Here is a 19,382-nt window from a genome sequence, read left to right on the forward strand (position 1 = left end):
TATTATCTGGGAAAACTTTTACCAGAATCAAAAAACAGGAAAAGTGCAAGTTCTGAAAAAGTCAATTAAATTCTAAATATCATGTAAATATTCTCATGTCAATTAAATTCTAAATATCATGTAAATATCCAGCCCCTTTCTCATACTCATTCTCGGGCAGCCAGGCTTAGACCCTCGTGGGCGGAGACTGCCAGATCCTTTCTAGAGAAATCTAACATGCCAGAGAAGACCTATAACAATCACATTAGGAGGCTGCCCAAATTAAATCAGCTAGTCCTGTTCCTGACAGGAAAGTTAAACAGTCAACAAGAAGGCGGGCACAGTGGCTCATGCCTATAATCCTAGCACTCTGGGAGGCTGAGGCAGGTGGACCAGCTGAGCTCAGGAGTTTGAGACCAGCCTGGCCAACACAGTGAAACCCTGTCTCTACAAAAATACAAAAATTAGCCAGGTGTGGTGGTGGGTGCCTGTAGTCCCAGCTACTCGGGAGGCTAACGCAGGAGAATCACTTGAACCTGGATGGCGGAGGTTGCAATGAGCCGAGATCATGCCACTGCACTCCAGCCTGGGTGACAGAGCAAGACTCTGTCTCAAAAATAAATAAATAAATAATTATAAAAATTATAAAAATTAAAAAAAACAGTCAACAATCCCACACAGGCACATAGACTTTCTCACAGTTTTTTAGTACCTCACTCATAATATGGCAATCTAAACAAAAACTTCCTAGAGAATTGGAAGTTAAAGTTGAAAGGCTCTCCCAGGATGCTTCTGGATAATGTGCCACAGTAAAACGAGGGAGTAAACCCAAAAAGAAGAATACATGGGACCAAAGAAGGCTCCAATACAGACAGAGGAGACAGCAAAAGGGAAGTCCTAGGATACCGGCTATGCAGCAGCCCTACAGAGCAACTAGTCCATCCTAGAGCACGAGGACATTAAAAAGGGTTCTAGGTGCGAGGAAAAAGAAACTAGTAGTTTACTTAAAGGGTTTGAAAGCATGCAGAATTGTAGTGAGTGGAAAATAAGTTGAAGGTATAGGAAAAAATACTGATAGGAAGAGAATTTCGCAAATGACAAAAACAAAGCTGACTGCTTTCCAAGGGAAAAAAGCTGTTCAAGGTCATAGTAGGCCAGGTGTGGCGGCTCACACTTGTAATCACAGCATTTTGGGAGGCCCAGGCAGGCAGATCACTTAAGGTCAGGAGTTTGACACAAGCCTGGCCAACATGGTGAAACCCTGTCTCTACTAAAAATCCAAAAACCAGCTGGGTGTGGTGGTGCATGCCTGTAGTCCCAGCTACTTGGGAGGTTGAGGCAGTGGGATCACTTGAATCTGGGAGGCAGAGGTTGTAGTGATCCGAGATCGTGCCACTGCATGCCAGCCTGGGCAACAGGGCGAGCCTCCATCTCAAAAAAAAAAAGAAAGTCATGCTAGTATGCTGGGCAAGGTCACTCATGCCTGTAATCCCAGCATGTTGGGACGCCAGGGCGGGAGGATCACTGGAGCTCAGGAGTTCAACACCAGCCTGGGCAACATAGTAAGACTTCATCTCTATAAAATATATATATACATATTTTTGTTTGTTCGTTTGAGACGGAGTCTCGCACAGTCACCCAGGCTGGAGTGCAGTGGCACAATCTCGGCTCACTGAAAGCTCCACCTCCTGGGTTCACGCCATTCTCCTGCTCAGCCTCCCAAGTAGCTGGGACTACAGGCACCTACCACCACGCCCAGCTAATTTTTTGTATTTTTAGAGAGACGGGGTTTCACCGTGTTAGCCAAGATGGTCTTGATCTACTGACCTCGTGATCAGCCCGCCTCAGCCTCCAAAGTGCTGGGAAAATATATATATTTTTTTAATTAAAAAAAGAGAGACCAAAATCCTTTCTACCTTGATAAAAAGTTAAAACCCAATGCCCTAAGATTGAAAAATCAAGAGATACCAGCAGAAGCTTATTACTCAAAAATATGCAGAGAAATTTCAAAAGATAAGCTAAAAGAGTTAAAGATGGAGGTTATGACGGATAAGTTCTTCATTATAAACCTTTTAATTCCATTTGACCTTTTAGATCAGCACTGTCCAACAGAAATACAATGCCAGTCACACATGTAATTTTAAGTTTTCTAGCAGTCACATTTTAGAAACTACAAAAAAACAAAAGACTTTTTAGTATAGTTTTTTAACCTAATATATCCAAAATATTATCATTTCAACAAGTGACACTGGCCACATGTGAAGTGCTCAACGGGCATAAGTGACTAGTGACCACCCTTATCAGACAGTAGTTTTAGACTTTATGCATTTAGTATTTTGAAAAGAATTATTTTTATTTTAAAAAGCAGTAGTAGCAATGAACAGCTTACCTTCTGTACCTGAGCTTTGACCACCAGTCCTGGTAGCAAGTTATTAAGGTTCCAGCTCTGGTCTTCAGTAGCAATGGCAGTAGAAACCTCTGAGTGACCAGTAGACAGACTAACAACTCCTCCGTTGCCTTTCACCTTTTCAACGATGCAGTTCAGGTACTGACCCACCTTTAGTTTAGCACCTGTAAGCCCAGACCCAGACCCCAAAAGGAAAAATGTCTCTATGAGAAGGACTTTTAACGTGGGCCCAAGTAATACTTGAAAAGACCCATGGCCTACCTGCCCAGTTACCATCAATTACTCCCCACATTCCCAATCTCTAAGGGGCCAACTACAAGAAGGAAACAAAGTTATCCTAATTGATCTGGAATTCAATTACCACACAAAAATACACAAGCCAGGAGACTGCTGGTTCAGAAGCCATGGGGGCCCAAATTGCAGTGGAATCTTCCAGGTTAGAAAAACTGACACTGTTCCATCAGATCTTAGTGAGACCCTGCCACTCGCTGGCCCTTCATACATCTTTCCTTTCCTATTAACTAGGATTAAGTGCTGGTTTTACCAAAGCCACAGCACCTTCAGGGTCACCATTCTGTCATGTTTCTCATCAAAATGGCACTTAAATATAATCCCCACATGTACCACCTCACCACCATGTACTGGCCCCTTTTCTTGCCCTCACCTTTGTTCTTCTGTCTGATGTACTCCTGGGCTTTCAGCAGTGGCAGAAAAGCTCTGGTCCCATCAACACCAATGTCCACTAGGTAGCCATGGTCTTCCAGGCTGGATACGGTACCTGTAAGTAGCTGGGGAAGAGAAAGTAGTCCCAAAAGTTCCAATTCAAAGGTAATGGGACACACACAAAACACCCAAACTTGAATGTTCCTGCCACTAAGCTCACACTCTGCCACTATCCCACCCCCACATTAAACTTTAAGCCACAATCCCACTAGACGGCAGACATCAAATTCAATACTTCCAAGCTTGAAGGAGCTGAGGGTTGCCAGGCAATGAGGAATGTTTAACACAGCTGAATGATGGAACGATATAGAAGAGCCTCTTGCCTCGAGTGGTTTCAAAAGATAGCAGACTTTTCGGCCGGGCACGGTGGCTCACGCCTGTAATCCCAGCATTTTGGAAGGCCGAGGCAGGCAGATCACTTAAGGTCAGGAGTTTGAGACCAGCCTGGCCAACATGGTGAAATCCCGTCTCTATTAAAAATACAAAAATTAGCCAGGCATGGCACCTGTAATCCCTGCCTCAGGAGGTTGAGGCAGAAGAATTGCTTAAACTCAGGAGGCAGAGGTTGCAGTGAGAAGAGATCATGCCACTGCACTCCAGCCTGGGCAACAGAGTAAGACTGTCTTTAAAAAAAAAAGATAGCAGATTTTTACATTATGCAAACAGAAATGAACTGCTAGACCCTGCAAGGGCACTCCCAGAGCCAGGACTACGGACAGAATCCAGTACTACCCTTCTAACTGTCATAGTATGTCTTTTCTGAGCACCTCCAAGACATTAAAAAAATACTGCTAGCAGGGCGTGGTGGCTCATGCCTGTAATCCCAGCGCTTTGGGAGGCCGAGGCAGGTGGATCACCTGAGGTCAGGAGTTCGAAACCAGTCTGGACAACATGGTGAAACCCCGTCTCTCCTAAAAATAAAAAAATTAGCCGGGCATGGTGGTATGCACCTGTAATCCCAGCTACTGGAGAGGCTGAGGCAGAAGAACTGCTTGAACCCAGGAGGTGGAGGTTGCAGTGAGCCAGGATCACTGCACTCCAGCCTGGGCAACAAAGCAAGACTCCATCTCAAAAACAAAAATACTGCCAATCTCCTTCATGTTACATGGGAAGCAGTGTGGCTCTGAAACTTACTAGCTATCTGGTCTTTGGTAAGTCGCTTAAACCTTTCTGAGTCCATTTTTTCAAATGTATAAGGAATAATATCAATCTGCCTCACAGGGTTGCTGTGAGAATTTCATCAAAGTGCCCAAAACGTCACCTGTCATATAGTAGGCTCTTGACATTTTTCAATTTCCTGCAATTTAACTTACTGTTATTCCTTTTTTTTTTTTTTTTTTTTGAGATGGAGTCTCGCTCTGTTACCCAGGCTAGAGTGCAATGGCACGATCTTGGCTCACTGCAACCTCCGCCTCTTGGGTTCAAGTGATTCTCCTGCCTCAACCTCCTGAGTAGCTGGGATTACAGGCGCCCGCCACAATGCCCAGCTAATTTTTATATTTCTAGTAGAGACAGGGTTTCACCATGTTGGTCAGGCTGGTGTCAAACTCCTGACCTTGTGATCCACCTGCCTTGGCCTCCCAAAGTGCTGGGATTACAGGCGTGAGCCACCACACCCGGCCGCTTTTTATTCCCTTTTTATCCAACTAAATCCTACCAAACTTTCTAGGCCTTTCCTAAATCCTACTGCTTCTAACCAACATTGCAAAGATCATATTGATCTCCATCCTCTTAATTACAAGAGCACTTATATTATCTATATGAGTGTAAATTTACTCTTTTGTACCTACTAGACTTGCAGGCTCTGAGCCAGGACTAACATCTCCTGAATCTCCACAGGACTGAACACAAAGTAGTGAGATATCCAATACAGCTGATAGACTAACTTAGCTGACTAGCCTGTCACCTGCTTTCAGAGAGCAGCTTTCAAGCATTCTACACAAATGCCAGAAGCCTTTGTAAAAGACCAAATCTGTGAGGAAATTTCAGTAAGTAAGGCACTATGAGGAACTCCTTCTCACCATCACCAAGTCCCCTGCTAAGGCTTCCCGGAGGCATTTTTCTTTGCCACCAGTGAAATTTGGACTTGCTTAGCAGGGCACGGTGGCTCACGCCTGTAATTCCAGCACTTTGGGAGGCCAAGGCAGGCAGATCACCTGACGTCGGGAGTTCGAGACCAGCCTGACCAACATGGAGAAACCCAGTCTCTACTAAAAATATAAAATTACCTGGGCTTGGTGATGCATGCCTGTAACCCCAGCTACTCAGGAGACTGAGGCAGGGGAATTGCTTGAACCCAGGAGGTGGAGGCTGTGCTGAGCCGAGATCACACCATTGCTCTCTAGCCTGGGCAACAACAGCAAAACTCCGACTCAAAAAAAAAAAAATAAATTTGGACTTGCTTTCTCTTTTCTCTTCTCCAATGTAATGATTAGGTTCAAGTCTTCAATGTCCATTAAGTACCCAAAGAACCCAAGAGACCTTCCTTCTAGAAAAAGAACCACTCCTATGTGTAACAGTTGAGCTGAAAGTAAAAGGTTGCCTAGACCACGCTCCCTCGGAGGCAGGGAGAAGGCACATTGCCACTCTTCCTCCCCGACCCTAGATACCTACCATGCCAGGCTTCAGGGCCTCAGCACTCAGCACTCTGTTGACATTTTTGGGGTTCAGAGACAGCTTGACACTCTTCTTGCCCCTGTCTGTGATGCCCAGACTGCTCACCACACATCTTACCAGCATTCCAGGTGAGAAAAGTTCAGGTAAGTGAAGTAGGTCCTGCATAACACAAATGAGAAAGACCTGATACACACCCTTCTCCTGAACCAAAAATCCATTACCCAGCTTTGGCTCAGTGACTTCTCATACTCAGACCCCAAAGAACCCAAAAGGTGAGTGAGGAATAACCCCCCATCCACAAAGGAAGTTGGGTCTGTGGCCTAGCCAGTCTTGAATTTCAGCATAAGGCCTTCAAATATTTCCACATAACTGGCATGTAAAATGACTTGTCAAAAGAGTTGTCTACACTTTCTGCCTCTACTTCATCTCTTACTCACTCTTCGGCTCACTGCAATCTGCTTTCCACCCCTCTCACTCCACCACTTTATCTCCCCACAGAATCACCAATGAGTTCCATATTGTTAAATCCAGTGGTCAGTTTTGCAGTCTCTTACATGACCATTAAAAAGCACTTGAGGGTTGGGTGTCGTGGCTCATGCCTGTAATCCCAGCACTTTGGGAAGCTGAGGCAGGCAGATCACCTGAGGTCAGGAGTTTGAGACCAGCCTGGCCAACATGGTAAAACCCTGTCTCTACTAAAAATACAAAAATTAGCTGGGTGTGGTGACATTTGCCTGTAATCCCAGCTACTCAGGAGGCTGAGCCAGGAGAATTGCTTGAACCTGGGAGCTGGAGGTTGCAGTGAGCTGAGATCATGCCACTGCACTCCAGCCTGGGTGAAAGAATGAGACTCCATCTCAAAAACAAACAAACAAACAAACAAAAAACAAAACAAAAAAACATAGGTCAGGCATGATGGCTCACACCTATAATCCCAACACTCTGGGAGGCTGAGGCGGGTGGATCATCTGAGGTCAGGAGACCAGCCTGGCCAACATGGTGAAACCCTGTCTCTACTGAAAATATAGAAATTAGCTGGGTGTGGTGGCGGGCACCTGTAATCCCAGCTACTGGGGAGGCTGAGGCAGGAGAATCGCTTGAACCCAGGAGATGAAGGTTTCAGTGAGCTGAGATCATGCCACTGTACTCCAACCTGGGCAACAGAGTGAGACTCTGTCTCAAAAACTGAAAAATCATGATCATCTCTCCCAATCCAGGTCCCCTTCAGGGTTTCCTATCTCAGGATGTCATGACCAAGCATCAACTCATGCACAACAGAAACCCAGAACTCAGCCCTGACACCTCTATCTGCCCCACCACCCATATTGAATTTATCACCAAGCAATGACTTTGCCTCCTCAGTCCTCAGGAAATCCTGAACCCAGGTCACCATCAATCTCAGGACGTGAACCACTACAAGAGCCTCCTAACTTGTCTCTAAGCAACTTCTCATGCCTCTTCAATCTACATGCTATGCTGTTCCCCAATGAGAACATTTCAAGGACTTCCCATTGATTCTAGAATTTAAAAACAATTCTTAAAATGGTCTACAAGGCTGCATATGCCCTGGCCCCCATTCAGGCTCTTCTGCCCATCTCACATCACACTCTCTCTTGCTCTCCTTACCTAGCCATACTAGCCTTCTCTCTGTTATATATCACATTGCTTCTGCCTGAACGCCTTTCCTTCTTTATCTAGGGAACCCTAATTCTTTAGATCTCAGCTTAAGCATCCCTTCCCCAACAAAGTTTTCCAGGCTCCCAGACTTAGTCAAAAATTCCTTTATGATAAACTCTCATGGGACCTTGCACCTTCCCTTCTTAGCACCTGGCAAAGTTGTAATTTTAAATCTATTTGTGTTCCACTTATTTTCAATAACAGGCTTCATTCGGATTTCCCTTACCTTCAGAGGTTGTTCTTGTGTCACCTGCTCATTCAGCTTTTTGGTATAGGCATCACAGATTTCAGTGACTTGCACAAACCCCTTGAGGCCATTGGGGAGACTAATCACCAGTTCCAGTTCATTCACCTCTTTCACGCAACCCAAAATCCGCATTCCCTCACACAGGGACTAGAAGAGAAAAAGTGAAATGTGTACAATAAGGACAGGAACAACAATAGGGAAGGTTGGAAGGTCTGGCTTCTAGTCTCAATTTAAAAGCTATAAGGCCGAGCACAGTGGCTTACGCCTATAATTCCAATACTTTGGGTGGCCAAGGCAGGAGGACTGCCTGAGCTCAGGAGTTCGAGACCAGCCTGGGCAACATAGTTTCTACAAAAAAAAAGATTAGCCAGGCATAGTGGTACACGCCTGTAGTCGCAGGTACTCTGAGGTGAGTGGATCGCTTGAGCTAGGAGGTTGAGTCTGCAGTGAGCCGTGATCACACTGCTGTACTCCAGCCGTGGCAACAAAGTGACACCCTATCTCAAAAAATAAAGATAAAAAATAGGCCGGGTACAGTGGCTCACGCCTGTAATCCCAGCACTTTGGGAGGCCTAGGCGGGTGGATCACCTGAGGTCAGGAGTTTGAGAGCAGCCTGGCCAACATGGCAAAACCTCGTCTCTACTAAAAATACAAAAATTAGCCGGGCATGGTAGCAGGTGCCTGTAATTCCAGCTACTCGGGAGGCTGAGGCAAGATAATCACTTGAACCTGGGAGGTGGAGGTTGCAATGAACTGAGATCATGCCACTGCACTCCAGCCTGTGCAACAAGAGTGAAACTCTGTCTCGAAAATAAAAAAACAAAAATAAATAAAAAATAAAAACCTACAGGAATTTTATAAATGAAAAGAAATACACATGTGTACATATCAGTGAACTTCTCAAATATCTGACTGAGCACTGTAAAAGGTCTAGATTATACAACAGTGTTAACAGCACTGGGATACTGGAGGACACCTTTGCCTTTTACATTATTCTGAGCAACCCAAACTCAAATGCCTGGCAGACAACACAATGAAGGAAGCCAGCTAGAGGAGACAATGGCAGTCTGGAGTGACCATGCCAGGTCTAAAGGGCACAACCACTACTCAGCTCCTTGTCATTACAAACATGAGGGAATACGGGCCTTGTGCTGTCAGTACTTTCAAATTTTTACAAGAAGCCAGAAATCACATTTTCATGTAAAAACAATTTTTAGTTTTCGGCCAGGTGCCGCAGCTCACGCCTGTAATCCCAGAATCCCAGCACTTTGGGAGGCGGAGGTGGGCGGATTACGAGGTCAGGAGATTGAGACCATCCTGGCTAACATGGTGAAGCCCCATCTCTACCAAAAATACAAAAACTCAGCCAGGCGTGGTGGCGGGCACCTGTAGTCCCAGCTACTCGGGAGGCTAAGGCAGGAGAATGACGAGAACCCGGGAGGCGGAGCTTGCAGTAAGCAGAGCAGAGATGGCGCCACTGCACTCCAGCCTGGGCGATTGTGCGAGACTCTGTCTCAAAAAAAAAAAAAAAATTTTTAGTTTTCTAATGTTGGCACCAAGTCTAACAATTTTTTTTATCATATAGAACAAAATATTGACTTTGAATCTAGCCAAATCTGAATGTTCCCCTTCAAAGTTATTTAACTTTTCTTTTTTTACAACTAACATATATTGGTGTTATCATCTAAAAATGTAAGGAAGTCTGGCTGCGGTGGCTCACGCCTGTAATTCCAGCACTTTGGGAGGCCGAGGCGGGCAGATCACGAGGTCAGGAGTTCCAGACCAGCCTGATCAACATGGTGAAACCCGTCTCTATTAAAAATACAAAAATTAGCCAGGCGTGGTGGAACACCTATAATCCCAGCTACTCAGGAGGCTGAGGCAGGAGAATCACTTGAACCCAGGAGGCAGAGGTTGCAGTGAGCCGAGATCACACCACTGCACTCCAGCCTGGGCAACAGAGTGAGATTCCGTCTCAAAATAAATAAATTAATTAATTAAATAAAATAATTTAAAAATTAAAAAATAAAAAATAAAAATGTAAGGAACACAGTCAGACCACTTCAATTCTTGGAAATGGGTTTCACATCTATGAAATGAATGGGGAAGATTAGAATGACTGCTAAAGCTACTGTCCGTTCTAACCTCTGAATATATCAGAACTCGAGTCCTGTGAGGACACAAACAAGCCCGCGGCAGCTTTAAAGGAAAAAAAGGGGGCAGGCACGGTGGGTAGCTCACGTCTATAATCCCAACACTTTGGGAGGCTGAGGCAGGAAGACTGCTTGAGCACAGGAGTTCGAGACCAACCTGGGCAAAAGAGCAAGATCCAAGCCCTACAAAAGATTTAAAAATTAGCTGGGCATGGTGACACACACCTTTAGTAGTCCCAGTTGCTCAGGAGAAGCTGAGGCAGGAAGATTGCTTGAGCCCAGGAGTTCAAGGCTAAAGTGAGCTATGATCATGCCACTGCATTCCAGCCCGAGCAACAGAGTCAGGCCTGTCTCTGGAAAATAATAAATAAATACAAAGAAAAAAAAAAGATTCCTGGCATCGGTTAGCAACAGAAGGAAATCATCCTCACTCCTTAGCATATGTTGCAAGAATCTCTATACACACACACATGAAATATATTAAGGGGAAAATGGAATTAAGGGAAAAAAGAAGGAAAGAAGAAAGAAAGAACACACACAAACTTAAGCAACCAAGGTCAATTGTTTAAATGAAAACCAACTTTAACAAACCTCAACACTAAGGATTTCAAACTTCTCTCTTGCGGACTTGATGCTTTCTCTCTTTTCGATTTTCAACTTTTTTGTTTTTGCTGGCCCCTTCTGGCTCTTTTTTCTTTTGGTGGATCCCTCTTCAGTAGAAATCTAGAAGCAGGTAGGGGGAACCCACAAAGACTCAAAAGAATAAGAAGCAATCTGACTTTTCCCTTCTATTTCAGGTCATCACTCACCTTGCTTTGTTACTCCTTCACCCTACCCCATCCCACTCCCAATTGTTCCTTTAATTCTTGCTTAAAAAAAAGGGGTGGGGGGGCTGCCAATGCTCCCTCTGCCCAAGGTCTGAGAAGCCTCCTTCATGTTCCCAAAGTCTCTTCTCTCTTGTGCTCTTCCTCTTGACTGGGATGAACACTGGGGTTCCCCAGTTTGAGAAGCAATGTAGAATAGTGCATGAAAATGGACACCAGAGTTACACAGACCGAAGTTAAATTTTCATCTTTTCCACCATAACAAGCTATGTGGTTTCAGCTAAATTATATAAAGTCTAGGCACAGTGGCTCATGCCTGTAATCCCAGCAGTTTGGGAGGCCAAGGCGGGCAGATCACTTGAGATTAGGAGTTCAAGACCAGCCTGGCCAACAGGCTGTATTTTTTTTCCACTAAAAATACAAAAAAATTTAGCCAAGCATGGCAGCACACACCTATAGTCCCAGGTACTTGGGAGGCTGATACACGAGAATCGCTTGAACCAGGAAGTGGAGGTTGCAGTGAGCTGAGATCACAACACCACACTCCAGCCTGGGCGACAGAACAAGACACTGTTCCTCATCATGGAATTGCAATCACTGCTTCATAGTACAGTTGAAAAGATTACATAATATAGACCTAAAGCCACACACTCAAATGTTAGTTCCCTTTCCCCAAGCATTTGGAGCACAGCCTAGTCTAGGTGAAACTGTGAAGTCTAATGCAAATTCTGACCATTACATATGGCAAGGAATCCCTGTAAAAATGCAATGATCAGTCAGGCACGGTGGAACATGCCTGTTGTTCCAGCTACTCAGCAGGCTAAGGAGGGAGGATCGACTGAGCCCAGGAGTTTAAGTCCAGCCTGGGTAACAGAGTGAAACATCATCTCTCCCCACCTCTTGAAAAAACAACAACAAAAACATCAGCTGGGTGCAGTGGCTCACACCTGCCATCCCAGCACTTTGGGAAGTCAAGGTGGGCAGATCATCTGAGGTCAGGAGTCTCAGACCAGCCTGGCCAACATGGTGAAACCCCATCTCTAACAAAAATACAAAAATTAGTCAGGTATGGTAGCAGGCACCTGTAATCCCAGCTACCCATGTCACTGCACTTCAGCCTGGGCAACAGAGTAAGACTCCGTCTCAAAAAAAAAAAAAAAATGCTTCCTCTCCATCCTTAATCAACATGGCACACGGCAAAGAGTGTCTAAGAACAAGGAACAGCACTTTATTTATTTTGTTTGTGTGTTTTTTGAGACAGAGTCTCACTCTGTTGCCCAGGCAGGAGAGCAGTGGCACAATATTGGGTCACTGCAACCTCCGCCTTCTTGGTTCAAGCAATTCTCATGCCTCAGCCTCCCAAGTAACTAGGACTACAGGTGTACCACCATGTCCAGCTAGTTTTGGTATTAGTATAGACGGGGTTTCACCATGTTGGCCAGGCTGGTCTTGAATTCCTAGCCTCAAGTGATCCGCCTGCCTCGGCTTTCCAAACTGCTGGGATTACAGGCATAGGCCACTATGCCCAGCTAACAACAATACTTTAATACTAAATGCCAAGCTTCAAAAGATCCAGCCTTGTGGTGGTATGGCCTCTCTAAATGAGTTAAATTTATAGAAGTAGACTTCAACGCAAAAAAAAATCTGGAAAAATAACACATTCTCAAATAAGGCTCATTTTTCACAAGACACTAGAGTAAAAGTTTCCAGTGAGTGTCACCAAACAAACATACTACTTACATCAAATAAGTTGTCTTGTTCAACTGACTGCTGGAAAGCTTTCTCTGGTTTGTGGATCTTTCTTGTACCTCCTCGGGGGAAGCTTTCTTCCAGGTTTGCCATGTTTGGATCTCCTAAAAACAATGCAAAGGATAATGGTCACATGTTGCCTTGGTAGCAGATTTCAGAAAGATGTGATCAATGGGCAAGAGACAGAACGTTCCAGCAATATGCTAGACAACATTCAGGACTACAACATAGATGGTTTAGATGTCAGGCCTGGAATAATCCATACTTCATCTTTCCAAAGGTCTCTGCTTCAAAATCACAAGTCCACCCATCTTCTTCCAGAAAAAGAAGTTATAGATTCAATGTAGTAAATACTCACTAAGCAGCTACAGTTAAGTCAGAGATACACTGTAGCTCTATAGATGCATATATAATCCTCTGCCTTCAAAGAATATGCACACTTTTTGGAAGATAAACAATTATGCAAGTAACTTAAAATGCAAATCAGATTATAAATGATCACAAAGATGTAGGAAGGGATAAGGCAATGTAGGAAGGGATAAGCAAAGGAGGCAAGCTTCATAAAGAAGATCTTTTTTAGCTGAAGGGTAAAAGATGAACAGAAGCTTGACAGGTAGAAAGGGAATGTGAGAAAAGACATGGATGGGAAAAGCCTATTACTTCAATAAACACCAGCAATTTGCCTATCAAACAACTGCTCAAAGGCTTGCTGTTGTCTCTGAAGTATTCAACTAGACCACTGGGAGATTAAAGGATAAAAATTGAAGTTAAATTTTAAAGGAGGCCGGGCACCATGGCTCACACCTGTAATGCCAGCACTTCGGGAGCCCGAGGCGGGGGGATCATCTGAGGTCAGGAGTTCGAGACCAGCATAGTCAACATGGCGAAACCCTGTCTCTACCAAAAATGCAAAAATTAGCTGGGCGTGGTGGCATGCGCCTAGTCCCAGCTACTCGGGAGGCTGAAGCAGGAGAACTGCTTGAGGCCGGGAGGCAGAGGTTGCAGTGAGCTGAGATCATGCTACTGCACTCCAACCTGGGGGACAAAGTGAGACTCTGTCTCAAAAAAGTAAAGGAGAAGTTGGGCTTTTTTGTGCAAGACCTTGAATTAGATATGGGTAGTTTGCTTTGGCAAGTCAGAGACTTAAGCAGGGAAAGCGAGACAACAGTAAGCAAGAAAAATATACTGCAGGCTATAGATTGGACATGAAGAGAGACAGTACTGAAGGCAAGTAAATTCGGTAGAAGGATTCAAATGCACTGTTTCCTGTTATCTCAGTGATAGAAAAAAAAAAAAAAGGATTCAAATGCAGTACAGCAGAGAAACCATGAGAACCAGAACTGGGTATAAGTGAAAACAGAAGACAGGAGAAGTTAGTTCTGACAGACACTTGGCAATAAGACTCTAGAAGGGCTTTAGACTAGAGAAGTGATGACAGGGTGGGGCCAAGGATATGGAATCAGGGATGAGTATATGACTCAAAGAAACAGGAAAGTTCGGGGGGTCTAGTTTGCTGATAATTTCACCCTTAATTTCCTTTCAAACAAGGGGAAACTGAGGCTCCGAAAAGTAAGGCGATCCAGGGGCACAGAAGATACTTAGGCTACTTTCCGAACACAAAGCCTGGGGTTACAGGGGCTGCTAGAAGAGAGCCGGCTTCGAAGCGGGACTAAGGTGGCCGAACCACACTCATCTAGCGTGTGCCTGGCAGGGAACCAGGCCTGGGACAGACCTGACAGCCATGAGGTTTCCTCCTTTTTCGCCTCTGCCTTTACTCACCAGCGCCGCGGCGTCAGCACCCAGGTTCCACTGAGCTCGCGCCGCTGTACTCACACACGCGGAGACCAGGATACCCACAGTCCAGTGCAATTCTTCCGGAAGTGTAGGCGGGCTCAACACCCTACTTCCGTTGCTGTGTTGCGGAGGTGACCTAGAGACAGGAATTGGAAGGGCGGGACTTGGAGCCATAGCCAGTCGTCGCATTAGGCCGAATCGCGGGGGCCGGCTAAACGCGTGCAGGGGAGGTGGTTTCTTCCGGCCGAGCAGAGAGGTGGTTACGTTTGTTGAAGGACACCAGCTGCGGAATTTGCGGCTTTGGCAGGTGGGTGAAGAGGGGAGGCCGGGCTTGGACCTCGCGCCTGCACGTTGCGGGACCGCCCGCCGTTTCTGGCCGAGGAACAACTCGAGGTCTTAGCTTTGGAAGAGAGAAACGGTGGGGCATGGAAAAGGAGCTAGAAAAAACGAGGGGCGCAAGGGGGCGGCCAGCGGGTGAGAAGCCTCGAGGTGAGGCGGATAGGTGCGTCGAAGGGCTCCCACAGTTTCCGAAGACCCTTAGATTGCATTCGCCAGTGGAGAAAAATGAGGCCCTCCGCGAAGCGTCCCCCGAGGTCACCCAGTGACGTAATATTGAACGAGGACTAGGGCTTCTGATCCCCATCACCGGCAGAATTAACCTCTTTTCTTCTGTATGTCCATAGCTGTTTGTTCCCACCGAGCTGTGCTTAGGAAGCTGGCCAGCCGGGCCTCCTTTAGGTGCGCTGCAGCCTTTTTCAAAGCGAGTGAATGTGGTCCGGCCCCTACAGTTCGCCAGGCCCGCTGTAAAAGGATTAGATTTCAGTCTGTAGACGATCAGCGGGAAGGCCTTTCCTAGAAGGTAGCCAGAACAGAGAGCTGTAAACTCCTTGAGTGCAAGAGGGTGCTTCTGTTACCTGAGTGGTTCTCACTCATCTTTGCCTTCCTTACCTCGTGATCTCACCATTCCAGGTAGGTGTTAGGTTAGAAAGGAAAATAGCAATATCGAGGAACAGAGAAAGTAACAAGAGCTACTGGTCACTTTGGACCTTTAATAAAGTGACCATCTCACAGGTGGAGAGAGGCACGGAAGGATTAGTTACATTTAAGAGCAGTTAGTGGCCGGGCGCGGTGGCTCACGCCTGTAATCCCAACACTTTGGGAGGCCGAGGCGGGTAGATCACCTGAGGTCCAGAGTTCGAGACCAGCCTGAGTAATATGGTGAAACCCCGTCCCTACCAACAATACAAAAATTAGCCGGGCGTGGTGGCACTCGCCTGTAGTTCCAGCTACTCGGGAGGCTGAGGCAGGAGAATCGCTTGACCCCGGGAAGCGGAGATTGCAGTGAGCCGAGATTGCGCCACTGCACTCCAGCCTGGACGACAGAGCGAGACCTTGTCTCAAGAAGGGCAGTTAGCAGCTTAATTAAAACATACCACCATTTAACAACATTAAATCACAACTAGGAGTCTTACAAAGGGCACTGTAAGCACAAGGGTTCCTTTATCTTTGCCCTAAAGTAACCTGCAGCGTGCCGAACAGTGCAGAACCAAATTTTTCGACCTTACTCCATTATCTCACCAGCAACAATCCCGTTCCCCATTTGGCCCTCCATTTGAGCCTCTCAAGAGTCCTCCTCCTTTAAGACCCAGACTAACTTGATTGATTTCAGTTCTTGAACCATGCACTTCCCTGCAGTCAGAATTAGTCTTCTGTGGGATATCACAAAACATCAGCCTTCCTCCCATATTGTGTGTAAATTAAAGGGAAATTTAAAGCGCAGTAGTATTGTTGGGCATATCCTCCTAAAAAGTTTAGTTAGATGTAATGTAGTGGAGGTTTTCAGTTAATGGTCAAAGTTAATCCCTTATTTTCCGTAGCGTTTCTCCTAAAAACCTACTTCACATCCTAAGAAGTGAATCCAAAAATGTATCATGAAATGAATGGAGCGGGAGAGTGGCGGGGGGGGGGGGCGGGGGGGAGATATGTCTTTAGTAAGTTTAGTAAGGTGGAACAGTTGATAGCTACATTATAAAGTTGCTTTTATCGCTTCTGTTGGCTAAGATCAAGTGTATAAAGTTACTTTTAATGGAGATTTTCCTACTTGGGCTAGACTGGCCAAGGTCTCTGAGGAGGCCTAAGGAAGTTTGGATTTCCTTCATTGCTCCAAGAACCTTCTTGAAACTTGAAAATTAAGGTCATTTTTCTCAAATTTTCACTGCCAATTCTTTACACAAGAATGCCTCTGAAAGCCTTTGAATGGGGGAGTTCCAGTTTCCATAGCAATGACTCCCTGACAGATATCTCCCTCTTCTATTTCATCAAGACCCAGCTGATTCACTGTCACTGCCTACCAATCTCGACCGGACCTCGACCGGCTCGTCTGTGTTGCCAATCGACTCGGCGTGGCGTCGGTCGTGGTAGATAGGCGGTCATGCATACGAATTTTCAGCTCTTGTTCTGGTGACCTTTTGAATATGTCTTGTCTATAAAAGAAATTCATGCCTTTGTAAAATACACAGGTACTATAGATTAAGCCGCCGTTGCTATATATTCTTCCAGAGTTTTTTCTAATACACTTACTATTTTTCTATTTCATTTGCTGCAGTATTTTTCAAATTTTAGCATGCTTTAGAATTATCTAGAAGCCTTATTAAAATAGATTCCTGGACCCAGAGTTTCTGATTCAATAGGTAGGGCCTAAGAATTTGCACTAACAAGTTTCCAGTGATGCTGATGCTGCTGGTCTAGGGACAAGACTCAAAGAACCATTGACGTGCTTTATAAAATCCAGAAATAAGATTTTTTCTTACAAAATTTAACGTTACTTGGGACATCTTCCCATGTCAGTACACAAAGATCTGTGCATATTGTGTGTCGTTTAATGGAAACCATCATTTTTTAATCAGTCTTCTATAGATGGACTTTTAAGATTTTCATAAACAGTATTTCATTGACCATCTTGGAACCACACAATGTGTTTCCACTTTGTAATATTTCAATAAGGGTAAATTCTTGGAGAAAAAAAACCAGCTAGATGAAAGGGTATACTCATTTTATAATTCGATAGATACTGCCAAATTGCACTTTCTGAAGGTTGTACCACTTTATTTTTTATTTTTTTTTTATTTTTTTTTTGAGACGGCGTCTCGCTCTATCACCCAGGCTGGAGTGCAGTGGCGCAATTTAGGCTCACTGCAAGCTCCGCCTCCCCGGTTCATGCCATTCTCATGCCTCAGCCTCCCGAGTAGCTGGGACTACAGGTGCCCGCCACCATGCCCGGCTAATTTTTTGTATTTTTAGTAGAGATGGGGTTTCACCGTGTTAGCCAGGATGGTCTCAATCTCCTGACCTCGTATCCACCCACCTTGGCCTCCCGAAGTGCTGGGATTACAGGCGTGAGCCACCATGCCAGGCTGTTTTTACCAGTTTATACTCCAAGCAACAGAGAGAGAATTCTTGTTTTCTCACGTACTTAATACTGCTAATTACCATAATTTTATTTTTGCTTGTTTGATGATTAAATATTGATCTGATTTTACATTTCTTTGACTAATAGGTTGGTTATCCTTTTATGTTTTGTCTTTTTGTTTTTGGCTTTTTTTCTTATATTTTCCCTTCCCTGAGATGACTTAAATATTTCCCAATGTTTTCTTCCAGGACTTTTTGGTTTCACTATTTACATTTAAATCTTTTATCTATTTTGGTGGTGGTGCAAGGATTCCAGCTTCCTTACTACCACCAGTAGCTATTATTAACTCCATTTAGTAAATTATCCCTTCTCCCTTCTCCCATGGAGGTCCTAAATTACTTATAACAAGAAAAATTGTAAAAGTAGGGGTTGTAATTGAGCTGTTCAGTTGATGGTCGCCCATTGAGAATGTTTGAAAAATACCAGCTCCAATTTTCGAGTAGCCTTAAAATGGATTAATTCAATGGACCATGGTGTGATGGAGCCAGGAATGAAAATATTAAGCTGTATTGGGTCAGAGAATGAACTTAGCAGGAGCTATTGTGTGATTTGATGTATTCTGACGTGTTCATGAAATAGCAATCAAGGTAAAATCCTACTTCCAAAAGTTTTTCTTACCAGGAAGGCTTTTTCCACCATCTTTGCTACTGCTGTGTGGGGTGAGATATAGATAAAAATTTACAGTATTTATAGGCAGTGACCTCGAGTTTTTAGACTAAAACAAGACAAAATTTATTTACTTTTCAATTACATCCAAACCAACTTATTGTTGCTTTCTTTCTTTTAAAAGATTGAAATCATGGCAGGTCCAGAAAATGATGCGCAATACCAGTTCACTGGTATTAAAAAATATTTCAACTCTTATACTCTCACGGGTAGAATGAACGTAAGTATTGATAACTTTAAGCAGTTATATTTTAAAATAATATAGATGGAACAAGAAGTCTTGTTTACTTTTTTCTTTCTTTCTCAGTGTGTACTGGCCACATATGGAAGCATTGCTTTGATTGTCTTATATTTCAAGTTAAGGTCCAAAAAAACTCCAGCTGTGAAAGCAACATAAATGGTAAGAAGTTGACATTTAAACCTTTATAACTTAGCCATTTTGATGTTAGGATTTTTCCCTAACATTTACTATAAAAATAAACCACTGTGATTTTGCAAAATTTATAGCATACAAGAAAAAAAATAGAGGCCTAGTATAGTGGCTCATACCTGTAATCCCAGCACTTTGGCAGGCCAAGGCAGGCAGATGACTTGAGCCCAGGAGTTCAAGACCAGCCTGGGCAACATGATGAAACCCAATCTCTACCAAAAAACAAAAATTAGCCAGGGTGGGAGAACTGCTTAAGTCCAGGAGGCAAAGGTTGCAGTGAGCCGAGATCATGCCACTGCATTCCAGCTTGGGCGAAAGAGCAAAACCCTGTCTCAAAAAAAAGAAAAAGAGGCTGGGTGCAGAGGCTTGTGCCTGTAATCCCAGCATAATGGGAGGCCGAGGCGGGCAGATCACCTGAGGTCAGGAGTTTGAGACCAGCCTGGCCAACATGGTGAAACCCCACCTCTACTAAAAATAAAAAAATTAGCCGGGTGTGGTGGCAGGCGCCTATAATCCCAGCTACTCGGGAGACTGAGGCAGGAGAATAGCTTGAGGCGAAGAGGCAGAAGTTGCAGTGAACTGAGATCACGCTATTGCACTCCAGCCTGGGGGACAAGAGCTAGACTTCGTCTCAAAAAAAAAAAAAA

The 19,382-nt window shown here is 44.6% G+C and overlaps 2 protein-coding genes across 6 annotated transcripts in view; one reads left to right on the forward strand and one right to left on the reverse strand.

The window, feature by feature from the left end:
- Nucleotides 1-14,260, reverse strand: part of PDCD11 (programmed cell death 11) — a 51,591-nt gene extending 37,331 nt beyond the window's left edge. For 2 of the 3 annotated variants that reach the window (XM_058436048.1, XM_032178608.2), the window contains exons 1-7: nucleotides 14,156-14,257; nucleotides 12,368-12,480; nucleotides 10,395-10,526; nucleotides 7,629-7,796; nucleotides 5,723-5,884; nucleotides 3,051-3,174; nucleotides 2,369-2,550 (exon numbers count right to left, since the gene is read on the reverse strand). In XM_058436048.1, coding sequence (XP_058292031.1) covers nucleotides 2,369-2,550; nucleotides 3,051-3,174; nucleotides 5,723-5,884; nucleotides 7,629-7,796; nucleotides 10,395-10,526; nucleotides 12,368-12,469 — 870 coding nt within the window. In that variant the 5' untranslated portion in view covers nucleotides 12,470-12,480; nucleotides 14,156-14,257. Of the gene's footprint in view, nucleotides 1-2,368; nucleotides 2,551-3,050; nucleotides 3,175-5,722; nucleotides 5,885-7,628; nucleotides 7,797-10,394; nucleotides 10,527-12,367; nucleotides 12,481-14,155 lie in introns of all 3 variants that reach the window. The other variant, XM_032178616.2, reaches the window with a different exon arrangement.
- Nucleotides 14,232-19,382, forward strand: part of ATP5MK (ATP synthase membrane subunit k) — a 7,889-nt gene continuing 2,738 nt past the window's right edge. Inside the window, exons 1-3 of one of the 3 annotated variants that reach the window (XM_032178681.3) lie at nucleotides 14,232-14,477; nucleotides 18,430-18,525; nucleotides 18,613-18,705. In XM_032178681.3, the coding sequence (XP_032034572.1) occupies nucleotides 18,439-18,525; nucleotides 18,613-18,702 (177 nt within the window). In that variant the 5' untranslated portion in view covers nucleotides 14,232-14,477; nucleotides 18,430-18,438 and the 3' untranslated portion in view covers nucleotides 18,703-18,705. Of the gene's footprint in view, nucleotides 14,478-14,983; nucleotides 15,140-16,491; nucleotides 16,690-18,429; nucleotides 18,526-18,612; nucleotides 18,706-19,382 lie in introns of those variants that run through there. The other 2 variants (XM_058436051.1, XM_058436050.1) reach the window with 2 other exon arrangements.

Source organism: Hylobates moloch, unplaced genomic scaffold (assembly GCF_009828535.3).
Source record: "Hylobates moloch isolate HMO894 unplaced genomic scaffold, HMol_V3 SCAFFOLD_3, whole genome shotgun sequence".
Classification (NCBI taxonomy): domain Eukaryota; kingdom Metazoa; phylum Chordata; class Mammalia; order Primates; family Hylobatidae; genus Hylobates; species Hylobates moloch.